The sequence below is a fragment of the Aedes albopictus genome, chromosome 3 (assembly GCF_035046485.1).
Source record: "Aedes albopictus strain Foshan chromosome 3, AalbF5, whole genome shotgun sequence".
Taxonomy (NCBI): Eukaryota; Metazoa; Arthropoda; class Insecta; order Diptera; family Culicidae; genus Aedes; species Aedes albopictus.
In genome coordinates this window covers 206,488,040-206,515,724 of record NC_085138.1, presented here as the reverse complement: position 1 = coordinate 206,515,724, position 27,685 = coordinate 206,488,040, and the positions used below count along the sequence as shown (strand labels likewise).

General features: G+C 42.0%; 1 protein-coding gene across 1 annotated transcript in view; it reads right to left on the bottom strand.

Annotated features, from left to right (window-relative positions):
- The window catches only part of LOC109432771 (homeobox protein unc-4), a 182,643-nt gene that overhangs the window by 54,238 nt on the left and 100,720 nt on the right, over positions 1 to 27,685 (bottom strand). Inside the window, exon 2 of the mRNA XM_062858721.1 lies at positions 22,531 to 22,709. Coding sequence (XP_062714705.1) covers positions 22,531 to 22,709 — 179 coding nt within the window. The remainder of the gene's footprint in view (positions 1 to 22,530; positions 22,710 to 27,685) is intronic.

Here is a 27,685-nt window from a genome sequence, read left to right as displayed (position 1 = left end):
TTGAAAGAAGGGAAAAAGATTTTTTTTTCTCATACCTAAAAAGATTAAAAATTGCTTGAATATTGAAAAAGTTATGCACTTAAAGCACAGGCGTGTGCCTAAGGCGAAACTGGAAGCATTTCCTCACTTTATGGTTTTTGATTTTTTATTAGATAACGAAGCAATATTTTCAAAATCGGTTTTCGTGCACATGTAGAGTATGGATCAAGGTATCTTCTGATTTTTTTTTTGTAGTGGAAAATGTTTTTCGTTTTTGCAAAAACCATTTTTGAACAATATTTCACAAAAAAATGGTTCCTGCAAAAATGGAAAACATTTTCCACCTCAAACAATTTCAGAAGATACCATGATCCATACTCTACATGTGTACGAAAACCGATTTTGAAAATATTGCTTCGTCATTTAATTAAGATTCAAAAACCGAAAAAATGAGAAAATGCTTCCAGTTTCGCCTTAATGTGAAAGCTTTTCATTACTCGAATATTCAACTTTGAGGCGTTTGCGCCACCTCAAAATCTCAATATTTTTGGCTCAAAATCAGAGGTTTCTTTTTTTATGTCATTTGAATCCAGAAGAGATTATGAATTCCAGGTTTCAACAACATTTTAAATATAAGTCGCAGCTTAGTGCACGGGCTTTAATCATGGAATATAATCATAATTCATAATCATGGATTATCATGTAAATGTTAAGAACCATACGATAGTTTACGCCAAAAATTTGATCAAGCCGATATTTGGATCTTAATATTTGTGCACTTGATAAATCATGGTGAAGCTTTATTTTGTTATATCTTCACTAAAAAAGGTATTAGTTTTAATGCTAGCTCAATAATACCGGAATTTAACAATCTTGAGGCTACTGCTACGCATAGTAACGTAAAAATCCATACTACATCTTTTCTTCTTTGCACTTCTAGGTGATTTACACATACTTAGGTGATTTTGAACACCTTTTCTGAACTTAATTATTACATCTGTTTAATAATATCCATTAACAATTCGACGAGAGATTTAATCGATTTGATTAATGATCTTTCTATGGACATATGCTTCGTAGACTGAAACTAATTCGATTTACGACACCTTCCAGTTGTGCGGCATTTTTCTCTTTTCAATAAATTCCGTGCCGCCGCCGCTTGAGAACATCGCTGCGTTGGAACATGCCTTGCCTACCCAGAGTGATTCATGAAAAGCCATCGTTTTCGGTTAAGTGTTGTGTTAAAGTTCGTTACTTTCCATTCCCAGACTCAACAAGATATTGTATACTGCAATATTTTTCGTACACAATTGTATGGCAAAGCGACCAAGGATGTTTTCGATCACCTGGCAATCATTTGACCTATTTGTCTATAATTCAGTTCAGAAGCATAATATTGAAATGTGGGGTTCGGCAAACTTGTAGATAAGTGTTTTTCCTACAATTACCACCTAGGACGCCATATCCTAACTCTCACATATACGGCGTGAGAGCGCTAGTACCACCTACTCATATTAAACGATCGAAAAATCCGATCGTTTAGTATAAGTAGGTGGTACTAACACTTTTGCTCCGTAAATATAAGAGTGAGAATATGGCGTCCTTGGTGATAATTGTGGTAAAAACACTTATCTACAAGTTTGCCGAACACCACATTCCAATATTATGCTTCTGAATTGAATTATAAACAAATGAGTCAAATGATCGAAAACATCCTTGAAAGCGACCATAGAAAGAATCTAGTAGGTATGAAATTTCTAAAAAAGTATTTGATAAGATAGCGATTATCGTTGTGCATAACCGCAATCTGTACTTCACACAGCACATAAGAATGGCCTGCTTTAACATTGTAATAACCATTTCTATTGATATCAAACCCAAATGCTTTCTCCAAGAAAAGTATTCAAAATACAGGGGATGGCCAAAATGTTTGGGATAGGCAACTTTTTTTTCTCTCACAAAAAAGTTCAACAAGCTATAAATTTTCATAGGGCGCATCAAAAAATCTCAAATTTTGACTGTTTGTCAAACTATTACGTGTGCATCATTGGTACAAATTTGGGCTCGATTGATTAATATTTCGCAAAGTTATAACCGTTCGGGTAAAACACTATTTTTCAAACAACTCATTTTTGAGGTGTCATATCTCGGAAACCAGTGAGCCGAATTAAATGAAATTTTGAACGTATACTAACAATATGTAAATGCTTCACACACTATTAAAACATAGGTACTTTTCAAACGTTGAAAAAAGTTATCATGGATTGACACTGTTTCGTCTAGGGCCAGAGCTACGTTGTGTGGATGATAGGGAAGGACTCCAGGCGGCGACGAAGAACAACTTTTACCGAATTCAACTATATATTTGCCATCGAGACAGACGGCGTGTCTGCTCGATGGGGAGAGTAAAACTTATAACTATACATGGAATCACTGTCGCCTTTTATATATGCGACACACAGTACGGAATCGAAATAAAATATAATTGAATCTATTGACCCGCGCGCAGTGCGTTGCGCTGGATACTTCTCGTACGGTGCCTACCGTGTCGTTGGGCTGACGACGGATTCAAACACACAATGCGCAGTGTGAATGAATAGGAACGCACTCTGCTTGGATGCGGTGGAACAGCCAAGGTTTGCGCCACGCTCGATGCGAGATACAACATCCCGGCGCCTCAAAACGAAATGTTTTCGTTTTAATTTTCGTGCTACTGATCGGTGCCTGCGTAGCTCGGTTGGATGGATGGAAGATGATCGTTGTCGTCGATGCTCCTGCAGGCCGTAGGTAGGTAGGTTTTACATAGGCTTTACATATACAATATATGCGTAGTGTGGATGTACATCTCATTCCATCCGAAAGGGGTGCAATCTGTGGAAAAGATAACCTCGGAATTTTGTGTTGAACTTGAATTCAGGTTAGCAGCTTCGTCTTCGAGTCTTCTCGTGGCGTAGCGGCAACGCGCCTGTCTAGTGAGTAGGAGTCGTGAGTTCGAGTCTCACCGAGAGGACGAGTAACTTTTTCGCAAATTTCACCTCAATTTGTCCATTTCTCACTCACGCCAGTATATGTAAAGTCTAGCTTTTGGAATAAAGTAAAACTTCCATTCGGCTGGTTAAGCCGCAAAAATCGATAATTAATTAATTTAATTAGGTAGGTTTCTGATTTTCGTTGTTGGAATGGGCGATTGATTGGAGCTTCGATTTAATTAATCACCCGGTGTGTCGACGACTGATTTCGGAATGGATTGTGATGCTGCTGTTCCCTTTTCCAGTCCGATTGGGGGTCCATTATGAGTTGGGGTTCGCCGATATCCAAATTCTGGGTTCGTTAGAGCTATATGCTCCGAAGAGGGTCAGGTGCCAGCTGCTCTCGGGGGGAAGAGCAACTGACGAAAAATTGCAAGTGCCGGGGCTGGGTTCGAACCCATGACCATCCGCTTATGAAGCGAACGTGTGGACCACTGCGCCACGGGCCCCGACACGCACACCACCTTCTCTCATGACAAATCACGAACACTGTTACATAGAGCTTCCACCTTGAAACGCTTAGAGAGCGCCACTTGTCTTGTCGCTTGACGTTTACATAGAAAAAGACAAGAGAGGGAATTCTTTATATTTTTATTCTTTGATTACGGTCAACGAATTTTCAATCTTTTTGCATAAATAGAAAGCTGAATATAATATGTTTTGATCATCACGGAGAAAAGTATAAAGTCATGCTTGAAGTCACGTCAATCATATTACGGTAGCAAATAAGCATAGGTATTTGTGCATTGACTTTTATATAATCCTATTCAGAGACTGTATCACGCATATAACAATAGGTCGAACAATAATGGAAGCATGAATTAACAATAATTAACAAGAAGCTGATGAGAAAAAGAAATATGTTTCATTCAACCATATTGTGCTTACATCAACAATATTTATGGTTGATGGTTTGACAGCTCAATTATTCTCATGGTGAATTCAAGCATTTTTCTTTTCAAACTGACCCTCAACTGAGGTTTGGTCTAACTATATCGGATGTTTGGTTTAAAGATACACTGAGCATCGTTAAAATTATGATTTTTTAGTTTTAAAATCATTCAAAGCCTTATATTAAAGCTATTATATAATATCATTTAAGCATGGTAGAACTATGAGAAAAGTTATATCAACCAGACAACATTTCTGTCCGTGATCTGAACATATTTTTTGTATCAAATTAGTGGGATTCGAGATATTGCTGATTATATAGACCAATGTACTTAAATTTGAGCAAAATTTCAAAAAAAATAATGAAGATTTATATATATTCTTCAGTAAGAAAATATTAATTAAACGTTCTTTTTCAACGTTCATTTGAAACATTAGCATTACCGTAATCCGGGGTAACATTGATCAGAATTTTCGTTCTTTCTTGAATAATTCTTTTGTTAAAGCAAACGTTATTTGTTTTATATTTTTAAAACAAGTACTGGCCCTCTAAGTATATGTTAAGCTACTTGAAAAAGTATTGTAAAACTTTAAAATATGTTTAAATAGACTTTTTAATCTAATTTTTGATTTTGTTGATTTGGGGTAACATAGATCATGTCAGTGATCAATGTTCGTTTGTGTTGAAAATGCCCTTACTTACTAAATTTGGGGATGCTGATTTCGAATATGTTGTCCAAATTCTTACAAGTCTTGTACTTTTTAAGTTATTTAAAGATAAAAATCCTCTGAACTGCGAATAACGCCTAAAGGTAGGCAAAGGCTTAAGAAATGTAATGCCTTCTTTTAAAAAATCGTATATTTTATTAAAAAAGAACACTTTCATAGAAGTTTCATTTATTTAATTCAACTCCAGGATAGCATATTGAAGTAATACAGTGATTTCGAACCTCATATTGTATCTAGTATTGATGCCAAGCATGAATGTTTGACAATGTATCTCATGGCGTTATGAAAAACAGTTTTGGAAAAAAAGATTTATTTCAATATTTATGTAATTCAATTTTCATGAATTACATGTCATCTAATAGCTAAATAATAGCAGACTACGATATACCCTTCGATTGCAGAAACTGATTCAATGTAAAATGCTTGTTTGAGCATTTCGTGAGGTCGGTCAAGCCGATCAATGTTACCCCGCTGATCAATGATACCCCGTTTTACGGTACATGTTGGCCTCTCTCTCTCTCTCTCTCTCTTCTTAGCGTAACGTCCTCAATGGGACAAAGCCTGCTTCTCAGCTTAGTGTTCTATGAGCACTTCCACAGTTATTAACTGAGAGCTTCCTCTGCCAATGACCATTTTGCATGTGTATATCGTGTGGCAGGCACGAAGATACTCTATGCCCATGTACATGTTGGCCAGTTACAGTAAAAAATTCAGTGGTGATTTAGACCAATGTCCTTAAATTTGAGCAAAATTTCCAAAAAAATAATGAGATTTGTATTTTTTTTTTCAGTAAGAAAAAAAATTAAAAAAATCTTTTTCAACGTTTATTTGAAACATTAGATGTTAGCCAGTTACAGTAAAAAATTCAGCTCAATCGGAGCATTATTGATTAAGGAAATATAGATGTATGCAGGGAGCTTGGCCTAAAAACGATTTCAACTCGATAACTTCGAACTCATCAGGGCATGATTCTACACTAAAAATGATTATCAGCATCAGCTTACCGAGTTCAAAAATGCTGTAAACTAGTAAACTAGGCTGATAAATATTAAGACTTCACATTGAAATCTATGTGCAATAGATTAGGTTTATGCTATTTACGTGACTTGAAAGCGGACTTGGATGGAGAATCCAATTGGCTTCGCGACATGTAAGCGTGAATAAGAGCTTTCATTTGCTACGCAGCTTGGTTGCGGAATTGGAGGAAGGTTTTCCTTGGCTAAACGGCAGGGCAGCGGTCATGAAAGCTTCAGTTTGCTATGCAACATGATAGCGGTCCGGCCGTTTGGCCGAACGCCATTTGCCCGAATGGGTCGTTTAGCTAAACGCCGTTTGGCCGAAATATGATCAAAAAATTCTGAGGGAGTTTTTGACACTCTCACTCGGAATATGATCATTCGAAATATTTCCTTATATAAATTATATGCTTTTCTTTCTATTTTTGCAATTCATGAATTAGTTGACGTTGAAATTGCCTATATTTTACCAAAGTTTTTTCCTTCTGTGTAAGGTACCCCGGGGCAAGTGGGACCTAAAAAAATGCTAATTTGGTTTTGTCATGCCAAAAATTTCAGAACACAACTTTTTTAATAATTCCAATGAACCCAAAAGACGTTATTGGTATATTTGCACTTATTAACGTGCATTAAAACTGTTTCAAAATTTTAAAATTCCATATATTATGCATATAATGAAAAGTGTAGCAGATCTTCATGTACTGCGTTTCACGGGGCAAGTGGGACCTATTCAGAGTTTGTGTTCAAAGGGCTTAATATAAGTTGAAACAAATAAGGTAATATAAATCATAAATCTCTTATATGAATGACTATCTTTAGAGATTAAAATAAGAAGAGGTTTATGGTATCATGCATAAATTACGTAACACATAAAAAATCGCTGGGGAAAAAATACTTGAATCAACTCTAGCAGCTCATGCAAAATAAATTGATTTTTTATACAAAAAGTGCCGTGAAGTGAAGAGACAAAAGATTTCGAAACTTGGTCTCTACATGATATACACTGTGGTGCATAATTGATCGGACAAACGCTGATTTTCATACAAAATGGCCAAGTTTAAGATGCTGTAACTATGGTTTGCTTTGGTGGATTGAGCTCAATTTTTGACACGGAACTACAAATATGCTGAATTTTGTGAATACAAAGTATAAAATGTTTTCGTTCACAGGTCTGGGCGTGGCAAGGCGTTGAAAATATTGCAAAAGTGATCGGACAGCGGTACCCCTTTGATTTACAAAATTCAGCATATTTGTAGTTCCGTGTCAAAAATTGAGCTCAATCCATCAAAGCAAACCATAGTTACAGCATCTCAAACTTGGCCATTTTGTATGAAAATCAGCGTTTGTCCGATCAATTATTCATTACAGTGTAGTTGATGAATCTCGCCAAAAGTAAATCTAGGGTTTCGAGATTTTCAGTAATATCTTCTCCCTTACATAATCTTACGATCATTAAATAATGTTTTTTTTTTCAAATCATGAATTTTGAAAAGCTCATTTCCCTATTTTGATTTTTTATGGACGGTTCCTGAATGCTCAAAAGAATTCATTATGCAACGTTAAGTGAAAAAATAATGGAAGATATTTAGAGAAAAACATAAAAAATACATGCTTTTGATTTTTTTTTTGTTTTACCCAAGGCTTTACCATTTTTAACAAGAATTTCATCATCTAAATAGAGGTAATAAAATATAATTCAACAGTAGATTACTTAACGCGTCAATTTTTATTGACTTTCGTGCTAATTTCATCTTAGGCTGGACAAGGCGAGATGAACCCATAAAATTGTGTTTGTTTATTCTCATAGGTCCCACTTACCCCAGATAGCGAAATGCACTGGGGCAAGTGAGATCAGTAAACTAAAGATAATAAATAAAAATAAAATACAGCTTTTTCGCTTGAAATCATTTGCAAGAACTCCAAATACTATCGCTGAAACCGAAAAAGTATTTGTATAATGACAAATCTTTTTTTAAACAACGAATGTAGTAGAGCACGCCAATCTCACCTAGTGAATTGAAAATTACATATGAACAACAATAACGTATATGGTCTCTTTATGGTTGAAACAATAACATTTTTTGTATTCAAAGTATCCGTAGGTGTGATACCTATGTTTTCCATGAAGAATGTTAGTCTTAAAAATAAATAATAATAATAATACTAGCTATAGGTCTCACTTGCCCCCGATTCTCACTTGCCCCGGGGTACCTTATCATATGCTATTCTTTCGAGTTATACTGATACGGAAAACAGTGGCTTGGGCACTTGGTTCATCATTCTTTTTACGGCCAAACGGCATTCGGCCAAATGGCATTCGGCCAAATGGCATTCGGCCAAATGACCTTTTCGGCCAAATGGCGTTCGGCCAAACGGCATTCGACCAAACGGCGTTCGGCCAAATGGCCCGGAACCATTTCATTGCCTATATGGCCAATATGGCCAATATGATGATTATGCAAAGGTAAAAAGATTCGCGACTAGATAGCGGGTAATGATGCTTCGCAACATGGGAGTGGAATTGTACTAAAGACTGGACTCGAAAAAAAATGAGACACAAAGAATAATGTATAACTTTTGATTGCGTGCACAAAAAAGGCTGATTTTTTACCAGGAATAGTAAATTATGTGTAGCTAATACCATAAAAATTTCATCAAAATCGGTTAAGTGTTGGCGGAGATATCGTCGAAACAAGAGACTTACCATTTGAGAATCTTGGGCCAAATACTTTAAGAAATATCACATTTTTTACCTAAAACTGTAGAGCCAAAAATACTGAACCGATATCAATGAAAATTTTTCTGTACACAATACATCTACATACATACTTTTTGTGTCAAAATTTCATTCAATTTGATTTGACCTTTAAAAAGTTATAGCCATATATGTAGCACTATGTCACAATAAGCAGATGTGGTTTTTGGTAAAGTGACATTCAAACTGCTCTAACTTTTAAAATGTTCAATCAAAATGGCTGAAATTTTCACTGAGAACAGATTAACACAACGATTTTACACTGTCAAAGTTTAAAAAAAATCGGGACAGTGTTGCCAATACTAGTCAAAATAATGCACACTGATTTTAAAATGTTAAAAAGTGCCCAAAATTTGAAAACCCCGTTTTTTTGTTTGAATTGTTTAAAACAAGTACTGAACCGATTATAATGAAATTTTCACTACTTATTATGACTTACTTGAAGAACTTACAGTCAAATTTTCAGACGTTTTGATGAGCTAACAACCAAGTTATAACCTAAACAATTTTTTCTCACTTTTTGGCAAGAATTGTCGAAGGTATAACATAACTTTTTCCACATGCATCGGTTTGCTTTGCGGTCTTCGACAATAAATTTCAACACATCCTGGACTACCCTATTACATCATCGGTATTTTTTATTCCTGTTCGAGTTTGTCACTGCGACCAGTTTTTAGATTTATTGTGACATTACCCGTATCCTTAGTGTAGTGCATGTCGCATTACTCAATTGCCATTGAGGGGCAATAAAGTATCGATTTTGATACAGTTTTTGTTTTGTTTTGTTAGAAAACAAAACAAGCGTACTGATATTGACCATGCATCGGAAACCTAGCATCACCCTTGTTTTACTGCTAAATTCTCCCCAGGTTTCGGACCCGGGTTTTAACATTAGCAGAAATATCATTCCAATAATGTCCAATAATGGGACATGTGTTCAGAAATAAGGATTCTAGTATGTTCCTTGCGTACTAGCACTTTCCAGTCTTCGAAGAGTTAGTACATACATGGATCCCTAACCCAATTTGATTTCCTTTGCATTGAGAGCCTTAGATGGTGAGGTTTTTAACTATATGCAAAGTAAAGTTGGTAAGCTCAGTTTTATTCGAAAACTGGAAGTCTCCAAAACACCAGTAGTAAGGACTAAATACTATAATTCCTTGAATTACCAGAACACATATTCCAAAATTGAAAAATAGGACGACACTAGATTTCGGTTTGGTAGATCTATCACGCAACGCAACCCAAAAAGGCGATCTACCCACGCTACGGGCTCCGTTAAAGATCGAGCATCTTTTAAACCCCCTCAACCATTCATCCCTCAGCACGGGTCGCCTGACACCTTGGATTGGGGTTACCTGTTTGGTGGACTTTTACCCCCGGAACAGGTGGTCCGTAGTGCTATTGTGCGTTTAGCACTAAATTGATTTCCGAACAAACTTCATCGACTTCCGCTGCCTTTCCTATGCGTTAAACATAACGTCGGAAGTAGTGCGCTGTACAGTAAATCTGGACTCTCGAGAACCATTTCAGTCGGGTTGCTATCCGACATCCTGATGACGTGATCCGTCCACCGTAGCCTCCCGATTGTCGCGGTATGGTTCTCTCAGCAGCTGATGCAGCTCGTGGTTCATTCGCCTTCCCCAAGTCCCGTCTTTCATCTGCACTCCGCTGTAGATGGTACGCAACACCTTTCGTTCGAAAACTCCAAGGGCGCGTTGGTCCTCTGCACGTAGGGTCCATGCTTCGTGCCCATAGAGGACGACCGGTCTAATCAGCGTTTTGTAGATAGTAACTTCGTGTTACGGTGAACTTTATTCAATCGTAGAGTTCTGCGGAGTCCAAAGTAAGCACGATTTGCGCCACAATGCGCCTCTGAATTTCTCTGCTGGTGTCGTTGTCGGCGGTCACCAGTGAGCCCAAGTACACGAATTCTTCAACTGCCACGATTTCGTCACCGTCGATATAAATTCGGGGTGGCGGGCGCGGAGATTCCTCTTTGGAGCCCTTTGCCATCATGTACTTTGTCTTCGACACATTAATGACTAATCCGATTGGTCTGGCTTCAGTCTTTAGTCGGATGTACCTTCCCGCCATCGTCTCAAATTTACGAGCAATAATATCAATATCATCAGCGAAACCAAGCAGCTGAACGGACTTCGTGAAAATCGTCCAACTCGTGTTTATCCCCGCTCTCCAAATTACACCTTCTAACGCAATGTTGAACAGCAAGCACGAAAGACCATCACCTTGCCGTAACCCTTTGCGAGATTCAAAGGGACTCGAGAGTATCCCTGATACTCGAACTACGCACATCACTCGATCCATCATCGCTTTGATCAACAGTATCAGTTTATCTGGGAATCCTTATTCGTGCATAATCTGCCATAGCTGATCTCGATCGATTGTATCATACGCCGATTTGAAATCGATGAACAAGTGATGTGTGGGCACGTTGTATTCGCGGCATTTCTGCAACACCTGGCGGATGGCGAACATCTGGTCCGTTGTAGAGCGTTCACCCATAAACCCAGCCTGATATTGCCCCACGAACTCTCTTGCAATCGGTGATAGACGGCGGCATAAAATTTGAGAGAGTATTGTAACCAGTGGTATGTGAAGTGTCCAAGATTTGTGAGATTGTCGTGATTTTGTGTATCGTACTTGTGTAAAATAACTCCAAGGAAGTATTTAAATATTACATCTGGACACTACCCAACACCCACTATGATGTAACGCAGCCAACAGTTCCGCTACTCACCATCAGGCGTCGCAGAAGGACATGTTGGGCGGCCATTGTGGGTGGGGTAAAGGGGGCCATGATGGGGCGAAATATGATGGGCGGATTACAGGACGGTCAAAGGCCTGGAGCATGAACCACCATTGCTAATCGTGCAATTACCTTGCAACTGTCGTTAAAGCAAGACGTGAGCTAGCAAAGAAAGAGTTAAAAGCCAATCTATAACAAGCAAATTTAAGACTTTGGTCTGTAAAGAGGAGTGAATAGTGGAAGTAGTGAAGTGGTGAAAACATCCAGGTAATCCACGGCATACGATATTTAATCCCGGTCGACCCCATCATTAACCGCCAAAATTCCCCCCTACAGGACCCCTGTGCTTAAGTTAAAAGTTAGCACTTACCTGTGTTACAGTTTGAAAAGCCTGTACTTACCTGTGCCACCCTTGAAAGGGCCTGTGTATGCCTCCAAGTTCCCCGGAGGATTGCCGGAAGTACGTTAGAAGGAACCGTGGTCCGGAGTTGGCTTCGCCGTCAAGTGCGCCGCTCCGTCGACCTGATAGACCGCCATTGGCCAATCCGACGCCGCCTAACCAGTGAAAAGGTGCGGCCATTTTGTGTCCGGAGTTCACGCGCACAACCAACCGTCGCGACTCGGACTGCACCGACCGGCCGCCCAGCTCAACGGAAGACGAGAAGCAGCGAAGGACACCACAGGAGAGACGGAAGTGTAGCATACATTTAGTAGCGGAGCCAGAAGAAGGGGCCCCGCCAAAAGTGAAGAAGAATCAAGAATGAGGTAGGAGATAGAAAGTAAGGAAGTGGGAGGAAGTAATAAAGGTACCTAGTTTTGTGTAAGAGCGTAATAATGTGGGTTTTGTGTCACGCGAAGTGTTTAAGTGTGTTCCTTGGTCGCGATAGTCCAGCGCGTACGCCGACCCTGAGGCAGTTGGAAGAGGGGGGTCTCACGAGTGCTGGGCAGGGATCGCCCACTAGTTACAGTATCTTGTAGGCAGCGCTTAGCAGTGTGATCGCGCGGTAGTTCCCGCAATCAAACTTGTCGCCCTTTTTGTAGATGGGACACTCGATATCTTCCATCCATTCCTCCGGTAATACTTCCTCCTTCCAAATCTTTGTAATGACCCATGCAGTGTAGTGCTTCTGCATCATATTTTAGAAGCTCGCTTGGTGGTTGATCTTCTCCAGCGGCTTTGTTGTTTTTCAACCGGTCAACCTCCTCCTCAATCTCTTGGAGGTCAAGGGCCGGAAGTCTTTCGTCCTGTGCACATACTCTTAGATCTGTTACCACGCCACCTTCGGTACTTGCAACGTTGCCATTAAGGTGCTCATCGTAATGCTGCCGCCACCTCTCGACCACCTCACGCTTGCTCGTGAGAATATCCCAGTGATTATCTCGACACATGTCGGTTTGTGGCACAAAGCCTCTGCGCGAGCGGTTCAGATTCTCGTAGAACTTTCGTGTGTCCTTAGCGCGGTACAGCTCTTCCATCGCTTCACGATCTCGTTCTTCTTGCTGGCGCTTCTTCATCCGGAAGACTGAGTTCTGCCTGTTCCGCGCCTGTCTGTAACGTGCCTCATTCGCTCTCGTACGGTGTTGCAGCATTCTCGCCCATGCTACATTCTTCTCGTTTTTCAACTGTTCACATTCGCCGTCGTACCAGTCGTTTCTGTGATTCGGAGTCGCGAAGCCAAGTGCTGTATCCGAGGTACTACCTATGGCGGATCGGATGTTCCTCCAGCCATCTTCAAGTGTAGCTGCGCCAAGCTGCTCTTCCGTTGGTAGGGCCACTGCGAACTACTGCGCGTAGTCTTGAGCCACTTCTACGTTACGCAGCTGCTCAATGTTGAGCCGCGGCGTTCGACTTCGATGCGTGGTGATAACTGTCGAAAGTTTTGCGCGCATGTATACAGCGACTAAGTAGTGATCCGAATCTCTATTCGCACTGCGGTATGTGCGGACATTGGTTATATCCGAGAAGAATTTACCGTCGATTAGAACGTGGTCGATTTGGTTTTCTGTTTGATGGTCGGGTGATCTCCAGGTGGCTTTGTGGGGAATTGCGGGGAAGAAGGTGCTTCGGACTACCATACCACGGGAGGCTGCAAAGTTTACGCATCGCTGGCCGTTATCATTCGATACGGCGTGCAGGCTGTTTCGCCCGATTACCGGTCTGTACATTTCCTCCCTTCCTACCTGCGCGTTCATGTCGCCGACAACGATTTTCACGTCACGCGGCGAGCAACCATCGTATGTTTGCTCTAACTGCGCGTAGAACGCTTCTTTCTCGTCATCGGGTCTCCCTTCGTGTGGGCAGTGGACGTTGATGATGCTGTAGTTGAAGAAACGGCCCTTAACTCTCAACATGCACATCCTTGCGTTGATCGGCTGCCACCCGATCACACGTTGTCGCATCTTGCCCAACACTATAAATCCTGTTCCCAGTTCATTGGTGGTGCCACAGCTTTGGTAGAAGGTATTGCTTTTTTTTACTGAAAATTTTCCTTGCTTCGCTGAACAACACGACGTTTTCTTCCAGCGAAGGCTTACGCGATACAGAAAATCGCTGAATTTCACACTAACACTGCAGAAAATCTGTCAACAATAACTCAATACACATGCATTTTCAGCGAAAAGATCTATTTGCGTGACAACAATCCACTCCCATGATTACCGGGCGGCCGCCGTCAAATATCAGGATTGCCAACTGTCCGGCGGCTGCTGTCAGTTTTCTTTGTCGCCGAATCTGGCGCTGGGTCTTCGGCGCGGAAACCCAAAGGTGGGAATAAAATTTTGTGGTTTGTGCGCAATAGCCGCTCGATGCCGCTTTTCCACACTTTCTGTCCAGTCCAACAAAGTTCCTGCAACGCCACGATGTCGAAGTTGCGGGGATGTAGTTCGTCGTAGATTATCCTGTCACATCCTGCGAAACCTAGTGACTTGCAATTCCATGTTCCAAGTTTCCAATCGTAGTCCTTATTTCGTCGTGTGGGTCTTTGCCGATTGTATCGAGTCGTATTTTCTTTTATGTTATGTTTGCAATGGGGATTTTTACGGGTGGCTTATTGGGCCTACGCCAATGATGTATTAACACTTTGGGAATGTATGAATATAAGGTTTTGAAAAATACTTATAGTGTCGTATTTTTGAATACTCGTAAACTTGATTATATTATAAATATTTAAAGCGTATGTTTTCTAGTTAAAAAATTCTCAAAATAAGAAAATTCATTTCATTTCAGCCACCGTGAATTAATGTTCGGAGCGCATCAACCGAGCAGTAAATTCGCGGGTGTTTAGCAAAATTATGCTGGGAGTGAGAGAACTTCCAGAAACTTCCGGAAAGTTCTTGAAAATTAAAGTAGTTTAATATTTCAGAACATTCCAGAACGTTCTTCTTTTTCTGAAACGTTCAGTAATTTCCACAAAATTAGCCTGAGAAGCAAGCTTTGTTCCAATTGTGACGTTATGCCAAAAAGAAGAAGATGTTTCATAATATTGCACACACTTAAAAAATAGAACCGAATTTGGTTCAATTTTGAACCGAGTGTCATCGGTTTTCAACAAGAAACCGAGAAACTCAGTTCAAAATATGTTTCCAGGCGCAATGTTTTGAAAAGGAACCGAATTTTCGGTAAAAGTTCGACAATATTGATTGATTGTCATGGGTTTTAACCGATGAGTACGGTAAAGCATCAATATTTTCGAGTTCGGTAAACAAAAACCGAGAAAACTCGGTTATATGCTCAGATTTGTCAAACGTCAGTGGGGTGAACTTTACGCCGGTTTTTTTAACCGAAAACTCGGTTCTGTACTTCGAACAGCCGGACATTTTCTTTTTCTGAGCAAACGTGCGTTAGGTGTCTTTTCCATTCGGAACGAAAGTTAACTGGTGAGTAAATTTAAGAAACTTTTAAGCGAATCTAATTAAAACAATATTTATTTAATATACTTTCAGCCTACGGCTGATCTGCGGGAAACCATTTTCGAAGAAAGGTTGCTCAATTGTCGTTGGGACCGTCATGGAGCGTCCAAATTTTTCTTCAACTATGCGTCATCTACAATCTACAATCTGGAATTTACATGTTGTGTTGTGTTGTTAAACAAAAAAATGAAACATCGAAATTTTAAGCATCAAAGATTCCCTTTAAAAAAATAATTAGTTTGTGAATTTACATATTAAGTAATAAAGCGCACAATTACTTTACCTGCTGTTGGTTTTTCTTTTACTTCCAAATATTGCGAATAGGTATGGTTCAAATTGAGAGATGTAGTAAGAAGAAGAAGGAACCGGTTATTGAAACATTTCAGTCGGTTTATTTGACAGTTTTCGGTAAAATTATTGTAAACCATATTTCGGTAGATCGTCTTTGGACTACCGAGTTTTATCAGTATGTTTGACAGATCGATGTCAAATAAAGTCAACCGGATGCTTGGTTGTAATTTTTTGAACCGAGTGGGAAACCGAGCGTTCAGCAGATAAAAACTCGGTTCAAATTCAACCGAGTTCGGTAACATTTTTTAAGTGTGCATCTTCTTTCTGGAGCATCCAGAAACTTCTAGAAAGTCTCGAATATTTAAGACATTCAATACTCTGGAACATTCCAGAACCTTCTTTTTCTTTTCTTCTGGAGCTTTCAGTAACTTCCAGAAAGTTCTTGAAATTTTCAGAATATTGATGCAACTAAGGTGAAACATTTCCATGAAACATTTCAAAGCGTTACGGACAGACAGACAACGCTGGGATTATATATATATGATCACAGAGAACAGACATCCAGGCTAGAACAAATTTCACTCAGAAAGTTGTGTAAGGATTTGAATCTTCACTTGAGTAAGGTTGCAAACCAATACACGATGACAACACTAACGCCGCCAAACACCATATTGCCACAGTCAGTGGTGAATTGAAACATTTCAAGTGGTGAATTAAATTAGTATGGGAAATTAACCGATTGCAGCGCCACGCGATTGCCACTTGTGTTGTCAATTTCAAATGACCGTTAAATTCCTTACACAGTTTCGGAACTGGACTTGGATGTCTGTTCTCTGTGATATGATGAGTAAGTTATACATAAGATGTAAAATCACTTGAAATATGGACTAGCCTTGAAAAACAGACCTGAAATTTAGACTCGATTATTTATTTTTTCCGTTAAAACAAACATTTTGAGATAGGTATTTTTTTATTCCTTGTTGGTGCTCGGATGAACTGTACTTCCGCGTTGGCATTTGTTTTCCAAACATCAGCGCCTTGTCGAAGAACCTAATTCTTTTAGCTGCAATGGATCACTAAAATAACTAAAACGGCCGCTATGAAATGAACAGATAGCGCCACCGTAGCCTAGTGTGTTTGACGTAACTCGACTGCTGTCACTGTGTTACCGTCCATATACGGTGGCGCTTTTGTTTTGATGCGGTGAGTAGCGGAAAAGTCGGCTTCAATGATCCATTGCCGGACAACGTCACAACAAATGCTCCGAGTCTTCTGTATCTATGCCGCAAAAGCGGCATACATAATCTTGAAGTTTTCCAATTAGCTTTAGATGATACCTGCTCGGATAATGACCTGTTAGAAGGCCCGTAAAAGAACTCAGATCTTTTTTAGAAAGTTCTAGAATTTTGCGAGTGTTTGAAACGTCCGGCTTTATGAAATGTTTCGGCTGTCTCGCAAAAGTGGTGTTTTCCCAGTTGGATTTTATTTCCTCATGTTCCCATGTAGATAGGTATAGAACTTATAACATTTCCATTTTCTGCAAAGATAAGAACGGCCTACTGTATATGTAAATGTAGACTATATCGTACTGTTCAGTAGCTACAGCCAGAGAGATGATTAAAACTGACTTTATAATAAGGTTTAAATAAGGATAAGCCTTTTTTATAATAAACAAGACACACCAAAAATGAAATAAAGGAGATTATTATCATTTATGTACCTATATTACCCTTGTTATTTCAAAACAAAAATCAGAAGAACAATTTGGCAAAACCAATAGTTTCTTCATTTCCATTATATTCGTAATGCAGCGTGAACGTTAAATGGTAAAATATGGCTCAAGAAACCACAGAAAGAATGCTGGTTAGTATCAATGAATAAAAATGACTGTATGCGTGGTTTATCACCGCTAATAAATCACCATGAAGAAAATTTGTTTCACGTATTTAATTTAATTTGAACAGATTTTTGGCACATTATGTTGTGATTTTTGCCACTCGCCTCTTTATCCAATTTGGTTTCACCACTACACTGCTATCAAATAGGACCATTCAGCAGGCTGCTGGCCATTATTCCCTACGGTATTAGCAAGATGATGGGTCGAGAACACCAAAAGGAAGGAGAAACTGCAACATACGTGAATGTTGTTTCTACCAGCATTATCGACTCGCGAGTTATGAGGAATAAGTAAACTAAACGCAACAGAAGGAGCGTAATAATGATCTTTTCAGTCAAGATCATCATGTTTATACACAAGGGCCTCTTCGAAAAACCGAAAATGAAAATTACGAAGGGAAACTACGTCAATTGGGATTTAAGTAATAATAATATTGTTGTTATGCTGGATTATTACATTTTCTGGAGTAAGGTTTTTGACTTTGCCACCAACCCAGAAAACGACAGATTTTATTGTTGCCTTACATTGCGGAATGATAGGTGGTGCAGATGAAACCGCACCCCTCGTTCGAAAACATTTAGCTGACTTTCTCCCCCTGATTTAGAAAAATCTTCACACCAAGCAGACAAAGGCAGTTTTGTACACTGACGCGATGCCACCGATTGTGAACAAATAGCTTTTGAAGCATATCACGCCATGGCCCCCTCCTTTTGCACTGAACGTTGAATAATTTATTGTACATTTGAGGTTAGCTTAAGAAGAAAGATAGAGTTTGATACCGACACAGTATGACCTGCAAGGCGGGTGACAAAATTTTGCTTTGCATCTCGATGTCGAGGAAATAAATGGAAATTCAAATTAGGTTAGATAACATAATACATGAATATATACATATCAAATGTTTTAAGGAAAACTACCAATAGAGGAAGCGTACAACAAAAATGACATTGTTTTAACAAATGAATTAATAAATATTATCACTGGCTTATCGATTTATAAATGTGAAAATCGTGATCGACCGATCTGGACCACTGCCATCCAGTTAGTATTAGAGTTCGTGCAGTTGAAAATCGCAATTTTTGACAAGCGAAAATGTATTTTCCTTCATAACCACGCGTCGGGAAAAGTGCGCTAGATATTGTCTATCCGGTTGGAATCAAGACAGCCATTCAATAAAAAATTGTAATTTTCTTGGTCCACAAGTGTCGCAACTATTTCGCATATAGTGCGTGTGTTGCTGACAACAACGGGAAGGATGCACACTACTTTTGACTTGATTCAAAAACGTCGCGAGTTGGGTCGCGTCGCGACTTGATTGTGCGACGTCGGTTTGGTGGCGGCCCGACAATAGAAAGCCAATTCCGCTGCCCAGCGCACTACCGGGAGCATCCATTAAGCCCCCCCCCCCCCCTCGTACGGGGTTTTCCTATACTTAATACATTGCTGGTCACACTTTCACAAACTCCCCCTCCCCCCTCTAAGCATGACGTACTTTGGATCACCCCTGCGTTAAGTTTCACGTATGAATTTGGAGAAAAATCGATTGTCGCGTGTTGGGAAGCTTCGGGTTTCAACCGCGACGACAATATTTTTTCAGTTAGGGTATTTGGACCCCGCGGAGTCCACTATAGGATAATTTGATTGAGATTTGAAATAGTGATTTTATGAGAAATATAAGGTGTTTTCGCTCGATTTTTGTGTGCAATATGTAGGAAAGATATAGAACTCCCCGTAACGTGGGTAGATCAACTTATAATGGTGCTTTACGGCGTAAGATCTACCATAACAAATTTTGATCTTGTAATTTTTCAGTATTGTTGATTTAAATGCAGAAAAATTTCTAGATCAAAATTTGGTCTACTTTTTTTTTTGTATTTTGTTTTTCATTGTTAATAAAACATTTGTTTCAGGAGGATTCAGGTAATTTTTGTCTATGTCTAGAGAGATCTATTTCCGAAAATTATGTAACTGTTGTGAGCCTATCACCATTTATACTATTTTCAATTTCAGATGTAGGGTAAACAGGTATAATATGCCCCCCCTAAGCAGAAATGGCAATATATCTCAAACTGGCGCCTTATTCCATCTATTGTCCACTGCAAATCGTTGTTCCTAAAGTCAGTGAAGTGTTGCATGCAAACTATGCCTTTGGAGGAGCGGATATGGAAGCTTTGAAACGTTTTTCGAAAACGTTCCAAAATTTGCCTTATCAAAACAAACGGGGCAATACGCCCCACCAAAAGAAAAACGTCCAGCCCCGTGATAAAACTGTCTCAGGGAATAATTCCACTACATGCTTATCCTAGGAGGGTCTTTTAACAAGTGTTTAACTGCATAAAAGTTGCAAAATAACACAAGCGAACAGAGCTAGCTTCGTTCACAATGAAGTCAGTTTACAAGAGGTAAAATATTACGCCAAAAGCATCGATTTCAGACTTTTTGATATTTTTCTTGCTTTTCTGTACCAATTAACTAATGGATCAGCTTGATGGCAATTATTCTTCAATATTCAAGATTTCTGATCCATCACGCATGCGAAAAGCGCTTGAATCGCTAGAAAATGAAGGGGGGCGTTTTTCCCCGGTGGGGCGCATTATACCCTTTTACCCTACAAGCGGGCAACCCTGCGGTCGGGCGACGAAACATCCTTCTTATTTTTTGAAGGATCAAGATCGCCATACCTATCATTCGGTGGCGAGTAGACCACGTCCGCGTCGTTTTTCTTCGAGCCGAGTGTCGTAATGTCGCGGGTGTAAACGTGTTTTATTTTTTTTTAAGAAAAAATGTTTTTTTTTCGTATCGCCCACTTTTTTTAATTCGTTTTACGCGATCTTGTTTTATTTTTTTATGATAAATTAAGATGTTTTTTGTTGTTGTTTAGCGCGATTTTTTGTTTATTTTTTTTCATTTTATTATTTCTCGAGCCGCCAATTTTTTTTCCTCGCGTTTTAAACATTTATTACAAAGCTCCGATGACCCTGAAGGGATCGGTTCTGCTTGTGCCTCGCACTGAGCTGAAACATACTTATTCATATAATAGAAAAAATATCTTTTGATTTTTTTTTCGTTCAACTCGTTTTACGTGACTTTTTTTCTGTTTTAAAAAAATTTAAATGTTTTTTTTTTATGTAAATTGAGTTTTTTTTTCTCGGATCGCCAAGTTTTTTTCTTATTTTTTACGCGTTTCAAACATGTTCCGTTTCAAACAATGTTCCGATGACCCTGGAGGGATCGGTTCTGCTTGCGCCTCTCACTGAGCAGAAACATAATTATTTAAACAATAAATAGAAAAAAAATCTCTTTTGGATACCGGCTTCCAAAAGATAAAATTTTAACCAAGTCGATCGCCAGCTTTTCAGGTGAATCCTTGACCTCCACAATTACACCTCCCAACCACCCACTCCGTAGTACTTATGGGAGTGTCACTGAGTCGGAGGCCTCTTAAATAAGTGCTACATCAACATTTCCTTCCCCTATCCCAAGTTACGGTAAAGATGGGCGTGGCCGGGAATAATGACATTTGTGCTTTTGGTATTCTTGCATAAGATTGGAACAAGTTAACTCCCCGGCCTTGTTTCGAAAAGCAATCCGAGCAAGATTAGCAAAAGGTACATGAATGTTGTTAGTATCCAATCTACGAAGTATACCGTAACTACGCTAACGTTAACGCTAATATGTAGGAAAGATATATAACTTGTTGTGCAGCCATTGGTAAAGATATCATAATGTTTTTACGATCAAAACATATTTCAGCTACTAAGGGGTCCACTATTGGTTAAAGTACCATATAAACCGAATTGGTAACATTTTTTCTTTTACTTCCTCTGCTATGAGTCATTTTACGAGACGTTTCGGATCAGCTGATCGCTCATTTCATGAATGAAAATTTGACAGGAGGTTGCGCCCAAGCCCGTGAGTGTTAATATCAATATCAACACTGTTGTCGTTTCGTAAAATAGACTATAGTCTATATAAAATAGACTATAGTCTATTTTGTCGTTTCGTAAAATAGACTATAGTCTATATAAAATAGACTATAGTCTATTTTACGAAACGACAACAGTGTTGATATTGATATTAACACTCACAGGCTTGGGCGCAGCCTTCTGTCAAATTTTCATTCATGAAATGAGCGATCAGCTGATCCGAAACGTCTCGTAAAATGGCTCATAGGCCTTGACGGCGCCGCAGTGCTGCCGCCTGGCGGGAGTCGTATGACAAACGTGAGAAAAAACGAGAAAAAACACGTTTGTTTATACTTCTTCACGCACACGATGACAGATACAAATGGGATTTCCCATTGGAGTGAGTGCATTTTTGCTGCCGTCAGAGCCAATTGCCTTGCGTTAAAAACAATGCCGGAAGTGGCGTGCTGTATACACTGAAATAAATGTTGTTATAGTTTTTACCGAATCCATGGTCAAATTAACGATTAGGTGATCTACCCACGCTACGGGCTCCGTTAAAGATCGAACATATTTAAAACCTCCTCAACCATTCATCCCTCAGCACCTGTTTGGTGGACTTTTACAAAGTTTTACACAAGGCAGAAAGTAAAGATAGACGTCTGTTCTCTGTGGCTAAAATTCAGTGAATAATTATTATTTCACAGAATTCTGCAATTTGTTCTTAGCCTATAGTTACAACTACAGTCCCGATTCGTTCGTTGGCGGCTTGTTAGACGGGCTGTCTCGATGGTTGAATGTTCGCTGGTTGGGGCAAAACCCAACTAAAAAGCACTGTCGATGTCAAAATCGATGTCAAAACGAGTTTGAAGTCTGACCGCCGTCACATCGCAGCTCCTATATACAGAACGTTTGTGCAAGTATGTGAGTGTTTCTTGACGTATTTCTCGTCACTTGCGTGTGTTTAGAGCATTTTGATCAGTTGTCAGTTGCCCCAACGAACGAACACGATTCGCTAATCGGGGCGCAGTCGTGACCCAACGAGCGAATCCTCACTGTATTCCGCAAGCTGGAAGCGACATATAGCGAGCGGACTGTCCTAAACCAGTAGAATAGAACGGAGATCCGGAGAGGACGAAAAACCCCCACGAACGAGGCAAAAAAATAGTTGCTCTGCAAACAGTAATTGTCTACTCGGAACTTGTACGCAAATGTTTTATGAAACATTTCCGGCAGGTGATGATGCTGTGAAGAGGTCAATGGATTTTCTCGAAAACTGTTACGTCTGTTTGTCTGTGTTGTACGTGTTTTAAATGAAATTGGAACTTCGCTGGTGAGAAATATAAAACTGCGTCTTACCGCCACTCTGCTTTCCTTGAGATCCAGTCGCATCGCTAACGCTTCGCGCATAAATACGTCTGGGTAATGACTTGCAGCAAATGCTCGTTCTAGTTCTTCTAATTGCCATGAATTGAAATTTGTTCTCGATCTTCTGCGCTTGGAAGCACTGCTCTCATCGTCGCCGTCCGCTGCAGATCCTAAAACATATAAAGTAGAATTAAACAATTATTATATAAATAATGTGATTATTAATGTCCGTCATATTAGGTTTTTTAAACATCTTCGTGCTACATGAAATTCTCAATTTTAATGCCAAAACAAGACAGAAACGAGACAATGTAATACAAATTTGTTTTTGATTTGTATTTTGTATGTGTGTGTGTGTGTGTGTGTGTGTGTGTTTTTTTTCCTTCTAAACCATAGGGGGATAAATCTGCTCATCAGACACCCTAACAGGAAGGTTAGGGTAGTGTGGGGATGAGGCCGTCTTCTACAATGCCGGTAGAAGCCAGGACTACTCTCTCCTCGACCCACTAAAACACATTCCTATGGTCGCCAAACCCTACGTCTCTCCGGAACCACCAAGAAGGTATTGCTTCAGAGAGGGGCTAGTGCATATCGCACCCTCAAGGTTAGCTGCCGTAGCCTAGCAGCAACGAACATCGATGACTCGCACTGGAGAGTCCATCACGATAGCATGCTGGCGCTTAGCCAGTTTCCCGAGTGGTCCTCGCCACTCCCTTTGTCCTCGGAAGGCGGGCAGGGTCAACCCCGCCCGCGCCCTACTGCTGAGCGGACATCAAGAACTGATGCCCACATGCAACCCGATCTGACCTGCTGAAGGCAAGGGTATCACTACCCTTCAGGCCTTGTCAGCTGCATCCGTAGGTTGCAGACAGCAGGGTCTCACCTACCCCGACCCTTGCCGGGGACCCCTTTCCAACCGCGGGCTCAGATCCAACCCAGTAGACTGACGCCACGACAGCACCGCTACCGGGACTTCCTCTCCGCGGCCACTTAATCGCTGTAAGGGTCGATCTCGACCGCAGGGCACCGGTATGACCTACGAAGCCGACTTCGAACCCCTGGACCACCTCTTGTACTGCATCTGGACTAGCCATTCTCCGAGTCCACGCGCCACCTCCTTTGTAGCTCCCAGACGATATGGGTGATAGCCGTTGAAACGGCATTCCAGCTAATCTCATCCCTACACATTCTCTGGACCAAGTTGTCCGGAGTTGTGTCCTCCCCGCATGTGGCAAGCATGCGGTCACGCATTGTGCGAAAACGCGGGCACACGAACAATACGTGTTCCGCCGTTTCCTCTAAACCATTGCACACTGGGCATTCGGGAGAATCCGCATGCCCGAAACGGTGTAGATACTGTCGGAAGCAACCATGACCTGTAAGGACCTGTGTCAGGTGGAATGAAACTTCCCCATGGCGCCTATTAATCCAACTATCTACCCTCGGTATCAACCTATGGGTCCACCTTCCTTTGGTGGAACTGTCCCACGCGCGCTGCCATTTGACCATAGAGGCCATCCTGACAGTCTTGCGTATGCCTCTTGTGCCGCGCATTTCGAAGCACTCCATATCCTCACTGATAAGAATGCTGATGGGCACCATACCAGTAATGACACAGAGAGCGTCGTGTGACACGGTACGGTACGCGCTTGCAACCCTCAGACACATAAGCCTGTAAGTACTTTCCAGCTTCCGTCGGTAGCATTCAGTACTTAGCGCGGTACCCCACGCCGGGCCGCCATACCTAAGTATGGACGTAGCAACACTAGCCAGAAGCTTGCGCTTACTGGCGTACACCGCTGAGCTATTGGACATCATCCGGGACAGTGCTGCAATAGCTGTGGAGGCTCTTTTACAGGCATAATCGACGTGGCTACCGAAGGTGAGCTTATCGTCGATCATCACGCCCAAGTGCTTGACAGAGCGCTTCGACCGGATAGTGCACTCTCCTACACTGATCTCCGTCTGCTGCGCCGACTGCATGTTGTTAACAACCGTCACCTCTGTCTTGTGGTAAGCCAGCTCCAGTTTTCTGGACCGCATCCACGCCTCCACAACCTTGATCGAGTGGTCGGTAGTCAACTTCACCTCCTCGATCGTTTCACCGTAGACTTCGAGCGTAATATCGTCGGCAAATCCGACAATCACCACTCCCACTGGGTACTCTAACCTCAACACCTCGTCGTACATGACATTCCATAACACCGGACCCAGGATGGAACCTTGCGGGACTCCTGAGGTTATGTGAAAGCACTTCCGACCCACCTCCGTGTCGTATACTAGTACGCGATTCTGGAAGTAGCTTCCGAGAATCTTGTACAAGTACTCCGGTATCCCCAGACGCAAGAGCGCATCAGCAATAGCAGCCCAACTGGCGCTATTAAATGCATTCCTTACATCCAGAGTCACTACCCCGCAAAAGCGAATTCCCCTCCTCTTAGGCTCGAGTGCTTTCTCGGCGGTTTTTGTAACCGACAAGATAGCGTCTACGGTGGACCTCCCCTTCCGGAAGCCATACTGGTTGCTCGAGAGACCATTTACGCCCTCAGTGAACTTCAACATTCTATTGAGGATGATCTTTTCGAGCACCTTCCCCGCCGTGTCAATCAAGCATATTGGTCTATATGCCGACGGGTCTCCGGGTGGTTTCCCCGCCTTTGGCAATAGTACCAGGCTCTGCCTCTTCCAAGCTTCTGGGAAAACTCCCTCGTCCAGGCATTTCTGCATAGCAGACCTGAACATCTCGGGAGCTTCTGCAATAGCTACTTTTAAGGCCAGGTTCGGAACTCCGTCCGGACCTGGGGCCTTACCTACGCTAAGGGACTTAGCTATCCCCGCAAGTTCCACATCGGTGACCATTTCCTCATCGCCAGCCCCAGTCCCCGGCTGTCCTACGAAAGGAGGCCAAGGACTAGGATCATGACGCGGAAAAAGTCCTCCAATGATCCCCTCCAACATCTCTGGAGATTGCTCTGTAGGAGCCATCACACCTCTCGTCTTGGCCATAACGATCCTGTAGGCATCACCCCACGGGTTCGTATTGGCACTCTGACAGAGACCCTCAAAGCAGGCCTTTTTGCTTGCTCTTATCTCGGTCTTGAGCGCGGCTTTTGCAGCGGCGAACACCACCCGCCGTTCGTTTCGCTCTTCCTCTGATCGTGCTCGCTGCATCCGCCGCCTAGCCCGTAGGCAGGCGCGGCGCAGGTCCGCGATCGCGTCGGTCCACCAGTAAGCCGGTGGCCTCCCATTTCTAGGGTGGACTCTCCTAGGCATGGTCGCATCACACGCACGTGTGTGTGTGTGTGTGTGTGTGTGTGTGTGTGTGTGTGTGTGTGTGTGTGTGTGTGTGTGTGTGTGTGTGTGTGTGTGTGTGTGTGTGTGTGTGTGTGTGTGTGTGTGTGTGTGTGTGTGTGTGTGTGTGTCTTTTTTTTCTTCTAAACCATAGGGGGAAAAATCTGCTTAACAAACACCCTTAGGTTAGGGTAGTGTAGGGTTAAGGCCGTCTACAACAGTAGTAAAAGCCAGGACTACTCTCTTCTCGACCCACTAAAACACATTCCTATGGTCGCCAAACCCTTCGTCTCTCCGGAACCACCAAGAAGTCATTGCAAAGAGAGGGGCTAGTGCACATCGCACCCTCAAGGTTAGCTGCGTAGCCTGCAGCAACGAACATCAATGACTCGCTTTGGAGAGCCCATCACGGTAGCATGCTGGCGCTTAGCCAGTTTCCCGAGTGGTCCTCACCACTCCCTTTGTCCTCTGAAGGCGGGCAGAGTCAACCCCGCCCGCGCCCAACTGCTTAGCAGACATCAAGAACTGATGCCCACGTGAAACCCGATCTGACCTGCTGAAGGCAAGGGTACCCTCCAGGCTGATAGCTGCACCAGAAGGTTGCTGACAGCAGGGTCTCCACCTGCCCCGACCCTTGCTGGGGACCCCTTCCCATCGCGGGCTCAGATCCAACTCAGTAGACCGACGCCACGACAGCACCACTACCGGGACTTCCTCTCCGCGGCCACTTAATCGCTGTAAGGGTCGATCTCGACTGCAGGGCACCGGTATGACCTACGAAGCCGACTCTGAACCCCTGGACCACCTCTTGTACTGCATCTGACCTAGCCATTCTCCGAGTCCTGTAGCTCCCAGACGATATGGGTGATAGCCGTTGAAATGGCGTTCCAGTCAAACTCATCCCTACTCATTATCTGGACCAAATTGTCCGGAGTTGTGTCCTCCCGCATGTGGCAAGCATGCGGTCACGCATTGTGCGAAAACGCGGGAACACGAACAAAACGTGTTCCGCAGTTTCCTCTAAACCATTGCACACTGGGCATTCGGGAGAATCCGAAACGGTGTAGATACTGTCGGAAGCAACCATGACCTGAAAGGACCTGTGTCAGATGGAATGTAACTTCCCCGTGTCGCCTATTAATCCAACTATCTACCCTCGGTATCCACCTTCCTTTGGTGGAACTGTCCCACGCGTGCTGCCATTTGACTATAGAGGCCATTCTGGCAGTCCTGCGTATGTCTCTTGTGCCGCGCATTTCGGAGCACTCCATGTCCTCACTGATAAGGATGCCGATAGACACCATACCAGTAATGACGCAGAGAGCGTCGTGTGACACGGTACGGTTCGCGCTCGCAACCCTCAGGTACATTAGCCTGTAAGCACTTTCCAGCTTCCATCGGTAGCATTTAGTACTTAGCGCGGTGCCCCACGCCGGGCCGTCATACCTAAGTATGGACGTAGCCACATTAGCCAGAAGTTTGCGCTTACTGGCGTACACCGCAGAGCTATTGGACATCATCCGGGACAGTGCCGCAATAGCTGTGGAGGCCCTTTTACAGGCAAAATCGACGTGGCTACCGAAGGTAAGCTTATCGTCCATCATCATGCCCCACTGATCTTCGCTTGTTGCTTTGACTTCCGGTTGTTAACAACCGTCACCTCAGTCTTGTGGTGAGCTAGCTCCAGTTCCCTGGACCGCATCCACGCCTCCACAACCTTGATCGAGTGGTCGGTAGTCAACTTCACCTCCTCAATCGTTTCACAGCAGCGTTATGTCGTCGGAAAATCCGACAATCTCCACTCTCACTGGGTACTCTAACCTCAACACCTCGTCGCACATTCCATAACACCAGA